We start from the raw sequence: 13,675 nt of genomic DNA, 5'->3' as shown, positions 1-13,675 counted from the left end.
TCCCCTGCAGTGTCATGTGGGCAGCCCCCCGTGGTGAAGGATGCTCGAGTGTTTGGAGCCATGAAGCCTCGATACGAGATCAACTCCCTGCTCCGCTACCACTGTAAACAGGGCTTCATCCAGAGACACAGCCCCACGATACGTTGCCGGGCCCACGGCCAGTGGGACACACCGAAGGTCACCTGCATGAGCCGTGAGTGCTGACGTCAGGGTCTCCGGACCGGAGGGCGACGTACTGTTTCATAATAACAAGGCTGTAAATTATTTTCTCTTTTAATTCTTTCCCGTTTTGTCTTTCAGCCGCAACTTACCACAACTCATTTAGTCTCCGGCGCCACGGCAACCAGAACAACGAGCAGCAGAGCAGGCACTACAACTACCACGTCCATCACTCCAAGAGTCATCAGAAACACAGTCAAAACCAGGAGCAGCAGCGGCAGAGTTACAACATCCTGCAGAGCCTCTGGAACCCGTTCCAGAACCGAGTCCAGAGGGAGAAGAGGGAACCGCAGGACCAGACACAGAACCAGGATCCCATCAGACACTGATTCTCTTTGTGGGTTTCTATTAATCGGCTTGGCGGCAGGCGGGCCGCGTCAGTGCAGAGGCATCGATAGACAGACGGAGTGATGTACTGAACTGTCTATGGATGGCTCTGAAAAGGACAAAGGGAGACGCTTCACCAGCACACTGTCCACAAACACTCCAGGATCCGAACCGTCACACTCGTGAGAATTTAGTTCATTCGTAAAGTTAGTCTCAGAGCTCTCAACAGGAAGGCCGGTGCCTTCATGGCCTCACTGTGTGGTTAACCCAACAGTCAAACACCACACGGGTGGGTGGTCTGTGAAACTCTAGTGAGTCATTGTTCTCTTCTCTGGACTTCTCTGTTAACCCAGTGCCTTCTGGGAGATCTCACTTTATAGGTGCCCCGTGTAAGTCTCTTTTTCTGTCAACAATCACAGTTGTGTTCAAAGGGAAAACGTTGCGTTCAGTGCATTTCTTTTATCGTTAGACATTAGCAAAGCAATTTTTTATTTTTTGGAAGAATTTTAAATCTACTAATTGTTTACGTCCGTGAGAGAAAGTGTCCAAGAAACGGTGCGACCTGCGAGGCGAAGGTCACATGACTGATTAGGAAAGCTAAGCTAGCACTATGGAACATGTCTGTTTGTTTCCTGCTAATGTGAGGAAGGTTTCCAGCCTCCTCATCATCGCTCCACACACATCTCATGTTTCCTGACGTTTTTACTACGTTTGTTTCCGCTGCACTTTTCTTTTATTTTGCAGTATTTCCTTCAGATTTTTTTATGCACAAATTGAAAATACACATAAAAATAGGTGGATGAAAACACAGCTATTGTTATAGAAGCGCAATGCTAAATGGGTGAAATACTCCTTTGGGTTCTTCTTCACTGTTTTACCTTCATACAGTACAAGGAGACAAGCTATCAAGGCTACCAAAAAGTAGCGTATTGATAACTTGAGTGTATCTGTAACCCTTGCCCTGCGAGGTCGTAGCGGTTTTCCTCCTTCATGCTTTTCTTGGTGTTTTACAGCATCAGAATCAGGTTCATCATCAAACAGGTTTTCACATTACAAGGAATTTGTTTTGGTGTTTTTGGTTCATACCAATAAACATAGTAAGAAGAAAAATATAAAGATGGAGCAAAAGCAGGTTCTGCAATTCAGGTAGCTTAAATATAAGTACGTTTTTCAATATAATATTTACATTAATGCATTTCTCCACTTCTTGGCTCGTTCAAACGGCATCGGCAGGACTGTGCTTCACGTCCTGACAACCACTATCAAAAACTGTTGCTCTGCGGCGCCTCTAGTGGTCAAAAACTCCTCAGGGCACCTTTCATTTTGAGAAAAATACGGCACATACAAAATGACCAGTATAATGTCAACACAATATTCACTGAAATATCTGTGGTTTATTTTTTCATGAGCTGTAGTCCAGTAGAGTTTAGGATTTAGATGATGTTATTGATCGACTATAAAGACCATGAACGCATCACTTTAAATTATTATCACAGAACATGTCCAGTTTGTCCGGCCTCAGTTCGTGCAGCTTATTACCACCCATATCTTTAACTGGTTGATTTCCCTTGTAGATTTTTGTACAAAATATTTTTTAGCGTAGAAAAAAGGTTTTTAAATGAGGGAGGGGAGATTTAAAGAGCGGCACACAGAGCTGAGGGAGGACAGTAGATTATCATGAATGTGTGGTGTGTGCTGTGGATATTAATCATAGGATATATAATATAGATACTATATGAAGCCATAAGAATTTAACTTATTGTATACTTAAACTATGAATGGACTGTGATATTAAACAAAGGTCATTGGAACTGAAGTGATTCTGTTAATGACGACTTCCTTGCTGTTTACAGATTCTGCCGTGTTGTTTCCTGCAGAGGGAACATCTCGTCGTTTTCAGAGACGTTCGCTGCATCTGTTTTAGCGCCGTTAGCTGAGCTGTTGATGCGTTTTCATTTTCGCTGTGACCTGATGAATTCACCACCAAAACCAACATTTTCTACATTTATGAAGTTGGGTTTGTTTTTTCGTTGTTGTTGTTCTCAGCTTGATGCAGTGTGTTGCTTCGGAAACTGTTTTTAACCCAACAAATAAGGGAATGTGAAAAAGACGCATAGAGACGAATTTTTTTTTTTTTTTATATGACCCTTATGAATTTATGAATTTTACCTTCTTTTTCCCATGTTTTCCTTTTTATATATTGTTTGTCAGTGTATATGCATTTTTTAAGAATCTTTTTCTACTCCATGTGGTTAGTGGGGTTTACTGTGTCTGTGGCACAAGAGCTTATTTTTTATGTAATCATTGTTTCTCTCTCTGTTCAAGTTACTGTAAAAGAAAAAAAAAAAGTCCATCATCCTGGTGTCAATGTCGTTGTCAGCTGTGTGTGCAATAATATGAACTCTTATAACTCCACCTGAGCCGTGTGTGCAGTTTTATTTCTGGTGTTTGGTACTTTCTTGATTGATTGGGGGGGGACCTGAACCTGAAATGAGACAGTCTGGTCTACGGAGGATTTTTGCTTTTGGCCAACAGCTGTGCCCGCTCCCTTTACTGTTGCGTCGCTAAGCGTGGCTCCCGTCGCCAAGCAACCTTGACAACAAGTCACTTTCCTTTCTCAAAAACTTGAGGTTTTAAGGCCGATGGGTTTAACAGTTGTACCGTTAACTGTTGAACTGAGCTGAAACCCAACACTTACATTTCGCAGTGTAATCCTCAGGCTCTCTGTCAGCGTTGTTTGTTGTCATATTGTTTTTATTACCAGCACGCAATGAATCTTGGGATATGTTGGGCCCGAAGGATCCCAATGGGACGACCTGGTCTCGCCGCTGTGACGCAATCGACCTTCAAAAGCAGCCTCTGATGGATGAAGACCCTGAATTGGGACACAGCTACTGAGTGAGGTGGGAGGGACAGGTGTATACAGGTGAGCTAAAAACAACTGGCAGATGACACGACTTTAAAAACCCTTAGTTCCCAGTTCCTGCAATTTGTGTCAAAAATTGGAGTCGTGAGGCCGGTCGGACGTGTCATTGGAGACATTGGAGACGTCTTATGTTGGTAAAATGACCGTTGATTTCAGGGGCAACAGCTCTGTGGGGGAGTCGACATGACAGTCACTCAAAACATCTTTTTTTGTTGGATTGTGTTGTGTGATAAACCCTCACATTTCAGAGTGAGTGACACCTGAGCAGTTATCACACTGTGTGATCAGCGGATTGATAGGCCACACCTGTCAGGTGGATGATCGTAGCGAAGGAGAAGTGCTCATTAACCTGGATTTTAACACATTTGTGAACAAAATTTTAGAGAAAGAAGCCTTCAGTGTGCTGAGTAAAAGTTTTAGATCTTTAATTTCAACTTGTTCAAAATGGGAGCAAAAACAAAAGTGTTGCTTTTATATTTTTGTGTAGTTTTAATTTCCTGAGCAGCTGAGCTCGACAGCTTTGATCAAACAAACAAGGAAATTGTTGGGGACTATTTTCAGCGGCAGATTCAATTTATTTAATTTGGTTATTTCGTGGGATTTTTTTAATAATAGGGAAAAATACAGAATATATCCACTATCATCCAGTGGTGGTGAGCTCAGCTGTAAAGTCAAATTTGAGTAACTGATGCACAGATTCTAGAACTTTAAATGGAGTTGCTCCAAAATGGATCTACCTGCTGCTTCCATGTGGATTTTCACCTTTGTAATGATGTATGTAAGTTTATCCATAGATTTCAATGCTGATCAATGGTTGTGTGACGGCTGCGTTCTCCTGCTTTGCCCCATGCAAACAAATCTCCTTCTAGAAACCAGCAACGACAGCGAATGAATGGATCAACGTGAAGCCCAAAGCGTCACCTGCATGTCGTCACCCGGTTCCTAAAACAGCGCCGTGCTTTGGCAACACAGTTGAAAAATCAACTGAAAGCAGCACCATGAATGGCCTCGGTGTTTCTGTCAGGAAAACATTTGTGTAGGCGGCGCCCCTCCCTGTGGAAACACGTCGAGCACATTACTGCATTACCCAGGAACTGCACCTGGCGCTCTGCGAACGGCACATCCTGAAGCCAGTCACAGCCGCAAACTGTGCTGACTTTTATTTTATATTTGCAACCGCAGTGGGATTTGTCAGAAGACGTCATGATGTATTCTGGATAAAGGGTGAACTCGGTGGCGACTGTGTAAAGAGACAGAGGCAGAGTCATAGTTTATGTAGTGTTTTATTGTCCTTTTGTCTTTGGGTCCCTCAGGTTTCCTTGTCTGCTGCAGTTTTAACAAGGCTCCTGTTGAGCAAAGTCAGACGGACAACACACAAAATAAAAGACAACAGATTTGTCGTTTCTTTAAACCTTTAAAGACATTTAGGGAAATATGCATATTTATTTTTTTTTTTTAGAATTGATGCCACTCTCATGTCTGTACTCTGGGTCGATTAGCTTAGCATAAACACTCGAAAACATGGGTTAAGGCTATATCCAGAGTTTGAATAAAATCCACCAATCAGCACCTCTGAAGCTCACAAATTAACACCTTATATCTCCTTTATTTAGTTCATACAAAACCCCTTTAATAAGTCACTTGAGAGGTGGTGATAGACTTATTTGTTGCCGTTTGACAGAGCAACACTAGCGGTTTCCCCCTATTTCAATTCTTTATGCTAAGCTAAGCTAACTGGCTGGAGAGTCAGTCTTATATTAACAGACAGATATGAGATTGGTGTCAATCTGCACCTCTAAATTTTACATTTATTAATATTGACATGTCACATCTTATTTTTTGATCCATAAACAAACTGAAATGTAAAAACAAGTTACGTCTTATTGGTTGTTACAAGCTGTAACTATTCCTCAGCTGGGAAAGTCATTGCAACCCCCCCACCCCCCCACAAAAATGTCAAAATATTCTTTAAACAAACAGACACTTAATGTTGTTTGCAAGTTGTTTACATTGAATGAAAAATAATACAGACTCCTCACGACTGTGTTTACTCCACAGCCGCTGCTCTGTAAAAACCATGTTATTTCCCACATTGTCGATGGATAATTATTACAGAGAGTTATTTTTGTGAGTCTGTCCAGCAGTTCTTCAGTGATAAGTGGAGCAGGACTCCATGAGGTGGAGCCAAGTAAAGCTATAACCCAACACCAGGCCCAAGTGGATGACCTAAACCAGTGTGTGGGCCAGCTGGGACTGTGCACACGAATCAGTATACCCTTACATGGAAGAAGCCCTCAGTGCCTCCACGCAGGAATTATTGGTATTTTGAATGTATTGTGTTTCTGTCTCATTCAGCAGGCTGGTGCAGGTTGGCTGCAGGCCTGCCGCGTCTGATGGAGGAGCCCAGAGACAGGTCGGCCGGTTCAGAGCTGAGATAGCAATCGGCGAGCCAGTCGCTGCCAGGAAAACCATGCTCACTCAGGGCCTGGCTTAGTCCTATCCATGACCTCAGCACTCGCATGTATGTTACTCCGTCATTCGGTCACAAAGTGTTCTCTACGTAAAACTTCACATGTTCCTTTTCACCTGTTATCCAGGAGTGGGTTGGATCGTCAGTGTCTGCCCAGACTAAGCAAGAGCGGCGTTAGTGTTGTCACCTGATTTTATTGTGCAATTTTGATTTAGTTTCAAAAAATGTAAAGACATCTAGTCTTGTTTTGAGATGCATTTTTAATGTAATTTGAAAATCTCACTGTTTGAATAGAGACGATCACTTATTTACTTACTAAAATACTGTCCACTGTTTGGGTTTAGCTCGAAGCTAACACATCAGATTATATTAACATTGTTTCATTGATCGATTGATAAACATGGTTGACAGTCGACTTAAGACCCTGCACTCATTCCTACTTGTACCCTATAAACACCAAATATAACCATGACCAATATCAACCCCTGATAATGTTACGTTAGCTAATATAATGTAATCTAACATTACGTAAGTTAACATAACATTTATGCCAGCAAACGTAACATTATCAGGGTTCTCAAGTTGGTGTGCTGACCTGCCTGTTTTCATGGTTTGTTCCTTCTGTTTTTGTTGCTGCTTATTTTCAATTTTTCTGCGCAATTGCAGGTGCACATAGACCATGAATGTGTTTTTCTTTTTCTTCCTAAGACTTGACGTTAACTTTACGTTAGCTAATGTAACAGGTCAAACAGCTAAATCAACTTTTGAAAAAGTTTTGGGCAGGGAAGCTGTTCAACCAGGCAGGAGCTATGATTCCACCAGTGCACCAAAACATTAATTCAGTTAATCCAAGTTTTAAATCTTTGATGACAATTGTGATATATTTTATCATATGTTTTAGCGTGAAAGCTAACTATTTATTCTGTTTAGTTTCCTATGATGGTAAAAAAAAAAAAGAATATTCAAAGAATCTTTTTCGTCATGGTTTTTGTTGAGATAATTAACACAGATCAAATGTCGTTTCTGAGCAAAACCAATGTTTAAACCCAAAATTTCCATAGACCGCGATAGCTAGAGTGCGCTAGCTGTCGCGACCTGCTATATAGCACCGCTAGCAAAGAGGGAAAAGTAGCACGGAGCAGGAAAGTCTGTGGAAATATTTGATTTCAACTTTGGTTGAAGGCAAAGGTTTTATCATTCTGGGATGGGACTTCTGGATAACGAGTAAAATGATAAATGTTTGATTTTTCCCTCCAAAGTTTGTGACTGATTTGTGGTGTTGCGTTCGGAGTGGTGAGGTCGCTAACGGGGGGCTAGCCCTGACTCTGCTCATTCACTATAAGAAACTACAGTATTTGTATCAAAAATAGCAGTTTACCAAGGCGCTACATAGATAAGAGTGTGTCGCTGTAGACTAAGAGCTGCTTTCTTGTGCTTTGCTTGTTGAAGCTAAGTCATGCTCTGAAGTTGAAGCCAAACAGAGATACAGCCACAAAGGTCTACTTCACTGTAAAACTGAGCTTGTAGAGTAACAACCCTCTACAACACTGTAAGGTTTTTTATCTACGCCAGGCATTTTCTGTTGCTGGATAGGGCGAACTACTGTTTGCCTCATTTTCTTTTCTAGGCATCTTCTATTTGTTCAGTGCAAAATTCATGTCGTCTTCTTTTTTTGTCTTTTTTTTTTTTTTGGACTGTGGATTTTTGTATTTTTACAACTGTTATATGTTTTATGTAAACCAAAGAGACTCTGATAGTTTGGCCAGAAAGACAAAAAATAATGTAAATATTTCTACAATATATCAAAAAATAGTCATAAACAGAAATACATTTCTAGATAGTCACATTCTACATACTTAGAAAACATAAACAATGCTAACACTCGGATGTTCCTTTTTCTTACTCATTTTAGTGATTAGACTGATGTTTGGTCCAACACATTTGTATAAAAACCTAAAATACTGTACGATATGATGAAGTACAAAGTACCAGTCATAGCACCTTGTTAAGAATGGACAGCAGAGAGTTTGGTTGTGCTAGGTTTGTGTCCCTACCTGACGAGAATCAGAGGATCTAAGCGATTTTTTTTTTCTTTTTCTTTTTGTCTGTTTTCAGCTGTTTCATGGCTTTGTCGTTGTTCCTGGTCTTGAACAAAGCAAGATAAGTGCCCAAAGTATCAGTCCAACCATGAGACATTTTTTGTGGTTAAACTGATCATCTCAGTCCGAACATGTTGCTCCTTATAACATGACATGCTAGTCCATTCTTGAATGACAGTATGGTTGTAGCTGTGACACCCTCCAACCCTTTACCCCCCCCCCCCCCTCAACAACCCACCCACCCCTCTCAAAGGCATTGATTAAATAATATGAACCTTAAATATGTGTAAACTATCCCTTATAGAGTATCAGGTCCCAGATTACAAAGCAACAACATGACTCCGTCTTAAGGTTTCCATGAAATTAAGCATCACAGTTTGAATGTGTTTGTTCATACCTCCAAAAATCTGTCTCTTTTTCACTCCACTAGTGTGTGTGTGTGTGTGTGTGTGTGTGTGTGTGTGTGTGCCTGCTTATGTGTGTACGTGTGTGTGTTTGCAGGTTGTTTGTATGTGTGTCTGCACATTTCAGTTGTTGCCCTTGAAGCAGTACACTCCGTACAGCTTGTGCTTTTTGTCGGGGAAGCCGCTGAATCTCACGGCTGCTTCTGTGGGACTGCAGCGCCGGCGGGGGCGGGAGATGGGATAACGGACACTGCCGTCGGCCAACCAGCCGGCGTCGCAGCGGTCATAGCCCAGCAGCTTCCAGGCGGCATACATCTGGCCGACCTTGGCGATCTGAGCACCGTCTTTTTGACACGCCCCGACTGCCTCGTCATAGGTCAACTTAGAGGGGTGGATCAGGTAGTAGAACCGACCTGGAAGAACAGAAAAAGAGGAAGATAAGATCATGAACACAAGCCACATAGCCAGAGTTAATCAGTAGTTATATAATAATTCATTAGAACATCAATGATCTCCATCTATTTGACACTGTAGAAATCCTCCTGTATGCAGACGACACTGTCGTATTCACTCATAACAGAGATGAGATTTACATTGTTGTAAACGGGAATGTCCAAATGGAAATGGTTCATCCTCTGGGGAGCGTCAATGTGCTCAGTAAAGTTTATGGAATTGTTCCCATTAGATTTTGCTTCTTTTTTTTTTCTTTCTTTTTGTTTTTTGTGATAAAGTGTAAATCTTGATTTGACGATGGTGCCCCAGCGAAGGTAAAGGGCTAAAACTGGTCAACAGACATTAGAATTGAAAGTGGGGCTGTGGGTAAAAACTCAGGAAGTATCTAAAATTAACAGGGTTTACCCTCTTGGAAGCATGAACAAGCTCAATAAATTTAATTAAACCTGCTCACTAGATTATTCTTGATATTGATGGTGACAACGTTAGGATTTATCCTCTGTGAAGCATGAATTTCTCAACACTATTGACAGCTTTGTCTTTCAAAATAAAAGTGTAAAATGGTAAAATAATGTTTTCCTTGTGTTTCAGAGCGACAGCAGTTTATGAAATTCTAGTGAAATTGCGATGATGGTTGATTGCTTTGACTTATAGTAATAATCTTGTCCTCCACCTTTGTAGTGGGAGGTGAAGCAGAAGACGTCGTAGTGGTTCTTGTCCTTGTCTCTCAGGCCGTAGTTGCGAATGCCTGGCACCGTGTTCTTGCCTCCGCAGGGTTCTCTCGGGGTGGTGATGGGATACTGCACCGAGCCGTCGTTCAGCCAGCCAGCGTTGCACCAGTCCATGCCTCCTCGCCACGCGTCGTACAGCTGGTCGAAGGACGCCACGATGGAATCCTGGTCGCGACAGGCCCGCTCGGCGTCGTAGAAATTGAGGTTGTAGCGGCCGAGGCGGGGGAAGTACGGGAAAACAATACCTACATGGAGAGGCGGGAGAAAAGAAGAATAAAGAAGAGAACGCGATGTGATAGACGACCTGCAGTTAGAAGACAAACCTGGGGTCGACACTGTGATCTAACCTAATGGCGTCTCGTGGTGTAATCACAGCTGTTGCCCTGTCAGTCTGGTGCCGGCGTGTTTGGCTTCAGGCAGTAATGGCTGACGTCTCTGGCCACTCTCAAGCATAATGAAGCTGCTCTGACAATGATGAACACTATGCTTACAGAACACTCTCGCTCCTGACTTTCCCCCAAGCAGTCTCTGCTCACGGAGCTAAATTTAGTCCGACTGCAGCCCGAACATTACAACAACATTTTATTTTTAGGCCACATCCTCATTCTTTCCGGTCGTCGTTCACCCAAATATTTTACCTTCAAGGTCAAGAGACACCACCGTCGTTCCGTCTTCCAGCCCATCAATAACTTCACATTTATATTTCCCATAATCCTCCAGGGTGATTTCGGTGATGACCAGAGAGGCGTCCATGGGAGCGGAGCCTTGCAGGTGGACACGTCCGTGGAAACTGCCGTAGCTCCTCTTGTGGTAATCCATGGCGACGAAAACATCCACCTAGAGCAAGATGGAGAGCGGTGAGTTCATGATGCAAACATGCTAATAAATTATATTTTCACACGACCCGCATCTGATTTAAAGATTGTAGAAACAGTCTAGAACATAACCCCCAGAAAATGGCAAAAGTTGTTGTAGTTGTCAGTTGTGATAAGGTGTCGGTTGTTTGAGAGTCCCGGGGCGGTAAACCCAGTGTTCAGTGTAAATCTGTGGAGGCTGGTTTGATGGTGTTACATTTCCTGGTAGGAATAAGGAACATTGTTCCCACGGGGACCTAATTGTTGGTTTTGCTATTTTTAAATTTACCAACTATCAATCAGTGGAGAAGCGAGAAAGTGCTCGCCTTGCTTGTCCTGCACATTAAAGCCCGGTCAGCAGGAACAAGCTTTCTAACAGGAAACACACTGAAGACCCAGTTATCAAAACACTGCTCCTTCACTGCAGAACGATCCACATGATGAAAACCAGTGTGGTCTTTTAATTTACTCACATATTGACGTTTGGAAAACATTTAACGACACAGATAACGATCTATAATTAATTAAGGTGAATAGATAGGAACCTCTTTCAGGTAGTCTGAGGTCAGCTTGGTCCATTTGATCCTCATCTTGCGGTTGGGCGCCAGTGATTGGTCCCTCTGGATCTTGCACGGTAACGTGGCGTTTCCTCCTCGCCGCGACACGACCTTCGATTGTTCCGACACCACCGAGAGGCGAGGGCCATTTTCTACAACACAGAGGATCAAGTTAGAAATCCAACGTACCGTCACTCCGTCTGAGTTCTGAGAGGAAATTCAGAACTTGGTTCCAGAGTACGAACGTTTGAGGGGAATAGTTCAGAATGTGGGAAATACTCGTTATTTGCTTCCTTACCTGGTTAGCATGTTAGCATGGTTAGCATAAAGGTGGTCAAAAATAATAAATACCAATCATTAATCAGCACATAACTGTCCCTCATTCTGACAGAATCTATTTACTATTCCTTTAACATCTGGTGGTTTTCAGCACCGTCGTCTCTGGGATCATGGATCGGAGCTGCTCAAGGTGAAACTAATCAATGAACGTAATCTCCACGAGCAGTTAAGTAACGACCTGCTGCCTGACGACCCCACGACCCGCTGATAAACAGCTGTGGGTTTAACAATGAACCTGCAGTCACAGTTTACATCAGTGATTCTCCAGCTCAGATCAGCTGCTTCCTCTGTTTCAGCACCACAGCGTCTCACTGTCTCACTGTCTCTGTCTCACTCTCTCTGTCTCACTCTCTGTCTCTCTCACTGTCTCTGTCTCACTCTCTGTCTCTCTCTCTCTGTCTCTCTCACTGTCTCACTCTCTGTCTCTCTGGGTGTGTGTCTCTCTGTCTCTGTCTCACTGTCTCTCTGTCTCTCTGTCTCTCTCTCTGTCTCTCTGTCTCTCTGTCTCACTCTCTGTCTCTCTGTGTATCTCTGTCTCTCTCTCTGTCTCACTCTCTCTGTCTCTCTCTCTGTCTCACTCTCTCTGTCTGCTGCTTCAGCAGGTGTGAGACAGTCTGTCAGGTCAAACTGCCAATAACACATCGATCCTGTGTTGTGTGGGTGGTCAGAGATTGTGTTTCTTTTCCTCATCATCATCATCATCATCATCACTGATGATGATCGTTAATCTGATGTCCCCCAGCTAGTTAGTCAGCTAACTAGTTTGTCTTTTAGTTAATAGGTTAATAGGTTAGTCAGATGGGTTTTAGTTGGTCATTAGCCTTATTTTCAGATAGTTGTTTTTTTATTTAGTTTGCTATAATTTAATGTTAAATCAGTTATTAATTAGATTTTTTATTTATTTGTTTGTTTTAGTAGCTAATTGTATTTTAGTTGGTCATTAGCTCGTTAGCTAGCTAGTTAGTTTTTGGTTACTTGTTCATTAGCTTAGTTTTCAGCTAGTTGTTTTTTAGTTAGTTCGTGGTTGTTTAATGTTGGTATCGTTAATCTTTCAGTAGTTTTTCTTTAGTTAGCTGTTCATTAAATTTTAAATATTATGTTATTTGTTTGTAATTCATTAGTTAGTTCAGTTTCTTAGTTTTTCTTTATGTTGTGATACGTGTCCTTTATGTATTTTTTTCAAAATAATGAGTTGAATTCCTGTTTTTATGTTTTTATCGGATCCCAGGAAAAACAATAGAAAACAAAACAGAGTGATCATCGTTTGATGATGAATCTCAGTGCGATGAAACATATTCAGCGTTCAGTGTAAAACACCTACACAACACGATCCTCTGTAGTTTTATACCTGTTCAATTATCCTGAATGTTCAGTGCACATGAGACAACAAATGTAAAGTGTTCCTCTTACGTAGTTTTCATGTGCAGGTGATAATGAGACAGATAACTGTATCAGACGGAGCTAATAATCCCCCACAGAGCAGCCTTATCACCCAGCAGCAGCAGCACAGCTCACTGATAAACCCAGGAAACAAATGACACTGCGGAGTGAGTGTCAGCAACGAAACACAGGAGCGAGACGCCGGAGGACGTCTCTGTTGATTCTGACATTGTCCCAATCCCACAGTCCCACAGAGACGCCGCGAAGAGCCGCTCACCTGTGACATAGATGGTTCTGGAGAGCTCCAGCTCCGGGTACAGAGAGTCCAGGTCGTTGGTGGCCACGCTCAGTGAAATCAAAACACAGATCAGCACGGGAATCATCTTCACTCACCGGACCGGGGGTCTGATCACTGCAGAGACACACAGAGAGGGTGGGGGGGGGTTACAGCAGAGTACGTACAGTAGTTCGGTTCAGAACAGTGTTTCTATCTGCAGTGCTGCTTCTCCCCCGACGGCTCGGACCAGCCTGAGCACTGAGCCACAAACACACACCTCACATCAACACAAACTTGGCCAACACTCTTCACGTACAATTGTCCTTGATGCACAAAGCGGACGCCCCATGAGAAGCTACACACATGAGCACAACACACACACACACACACACACACTCAGCAGGAGTGTGTTCTGTACGTACTGTGCAGTAGTAAATATTCTGTCATCCACCAGAGAGAGGAAGCAGCATGTCCCGATGACAGACAGCCCACAACTTCAGAGGGAGACTGTGCCACAATGCAGCGTCACCCCCCCCCACCACCACCACCACCCACACACACACATACACACACACACACACACACACGTCAGGCTTCATTCACACACACACACACACACACTGCAGCCCATCCTCTACA

The 13,675-nt window shown here is 42.8% G+C and overlaps 2 protein-coding genes across 2 annotated transcripts in view; one reads left to right on the top strand and one right to left on the bottom strand.

The window, feature by feature from the left end:
* The window catches only part of vcanb (versican b), a 30,521-nt gene extending 27,560 nt beyond the window's left edge, over positions 1-2,961 (top strand). The window contains exons 15-16 of the mRNA XM_056403572.1: positions 11-193; positions 301-2,961. Coding sequence (XP_056259547.1) covers positions 11-193; positions 301-548 — 431 coding nt within the window. The 3' untranslated portion in view covers positions 549-2,961. The remainder of the gene's footprint in view (positions 1-10; positions 194-300) is intronic.
* Positions 2,962-8,288: 5,327 nt separating this feature from the next.
* On the bottom strand, positions 8,289-13,599 carry LOC130187022 (hyaluronan and proteoglycan link protein 1-like). The gene is made up of 6 exons (XM_056404440.1): positions 13,459-13,599; positions 13,037-13,171; positions 11,029-11,192; positions 10,268-10,466; positions 9,572-9,874; positions 8,289-8,858 (listed from the first exon to the last, which is right to left on the bottom strand). The coding sequence occupies exons 2-6, from the start codon at positions 13,140-13,142 to the stop codon at positions 8,569-8,571; spliced, it is 1,062 nt and encodes a 353-aa protein (XP_056260415.1). The 5' UTR covers positions 13,143-13,171; positions 13,459-13,599; the 3' UTR covers positions 8,289-8,568.
* Positions 13,600-13,675: the final 76 nt, after the last annotated feature.

Source organism: Seriola aureovittata, chromosome 18 (assembly GCF_021018895.1).
Source record: "Seriola aureovittata isolate HTS-2021-v1 ecotype China chromosome 18, ASM2101889v1, whole genome shotgun sequence".
In the NCBI taxonomy this organism is placed as follows: Eukaryota; Metazoa; Chordata; class Actinopteri; order Carangiformes; family Carangidae; genus Seriola; species Seriola aureovittata.
Note: the sequence above shows the minus strand (reverse complement) of the source record. Positions and strands in the feature narration are given on the sequence as shown.

What these genes read in the sequence shown, in the direction of transcription:
- LOC130187022 (XM_056404440.1), bottom strand. Translation starts at nt 13,142, where the DNA reads ATGATTCCCGTGCTGATCTGTGTTTTGATTTCACTGAGCGTGGCCACC. An exon ending in CAGAACCATCTATGTCACAG is followed by an intron (nt 11,193 to 13,036) that starts GTGAGCGGCTCT and finishes TCTGTGTTGTAG; the next exon opens with AAAATGGCCCTCGCCTCTCG. An exon ending in CTTCACCTCCCACTACAAAG is followed by an intron (nt 8,859 to 9,571) that starts GTGGAGGACAAG and finishes CTGTTCTTCCAG; the next exon opens with GTCGGTTCTACTACCTGATC.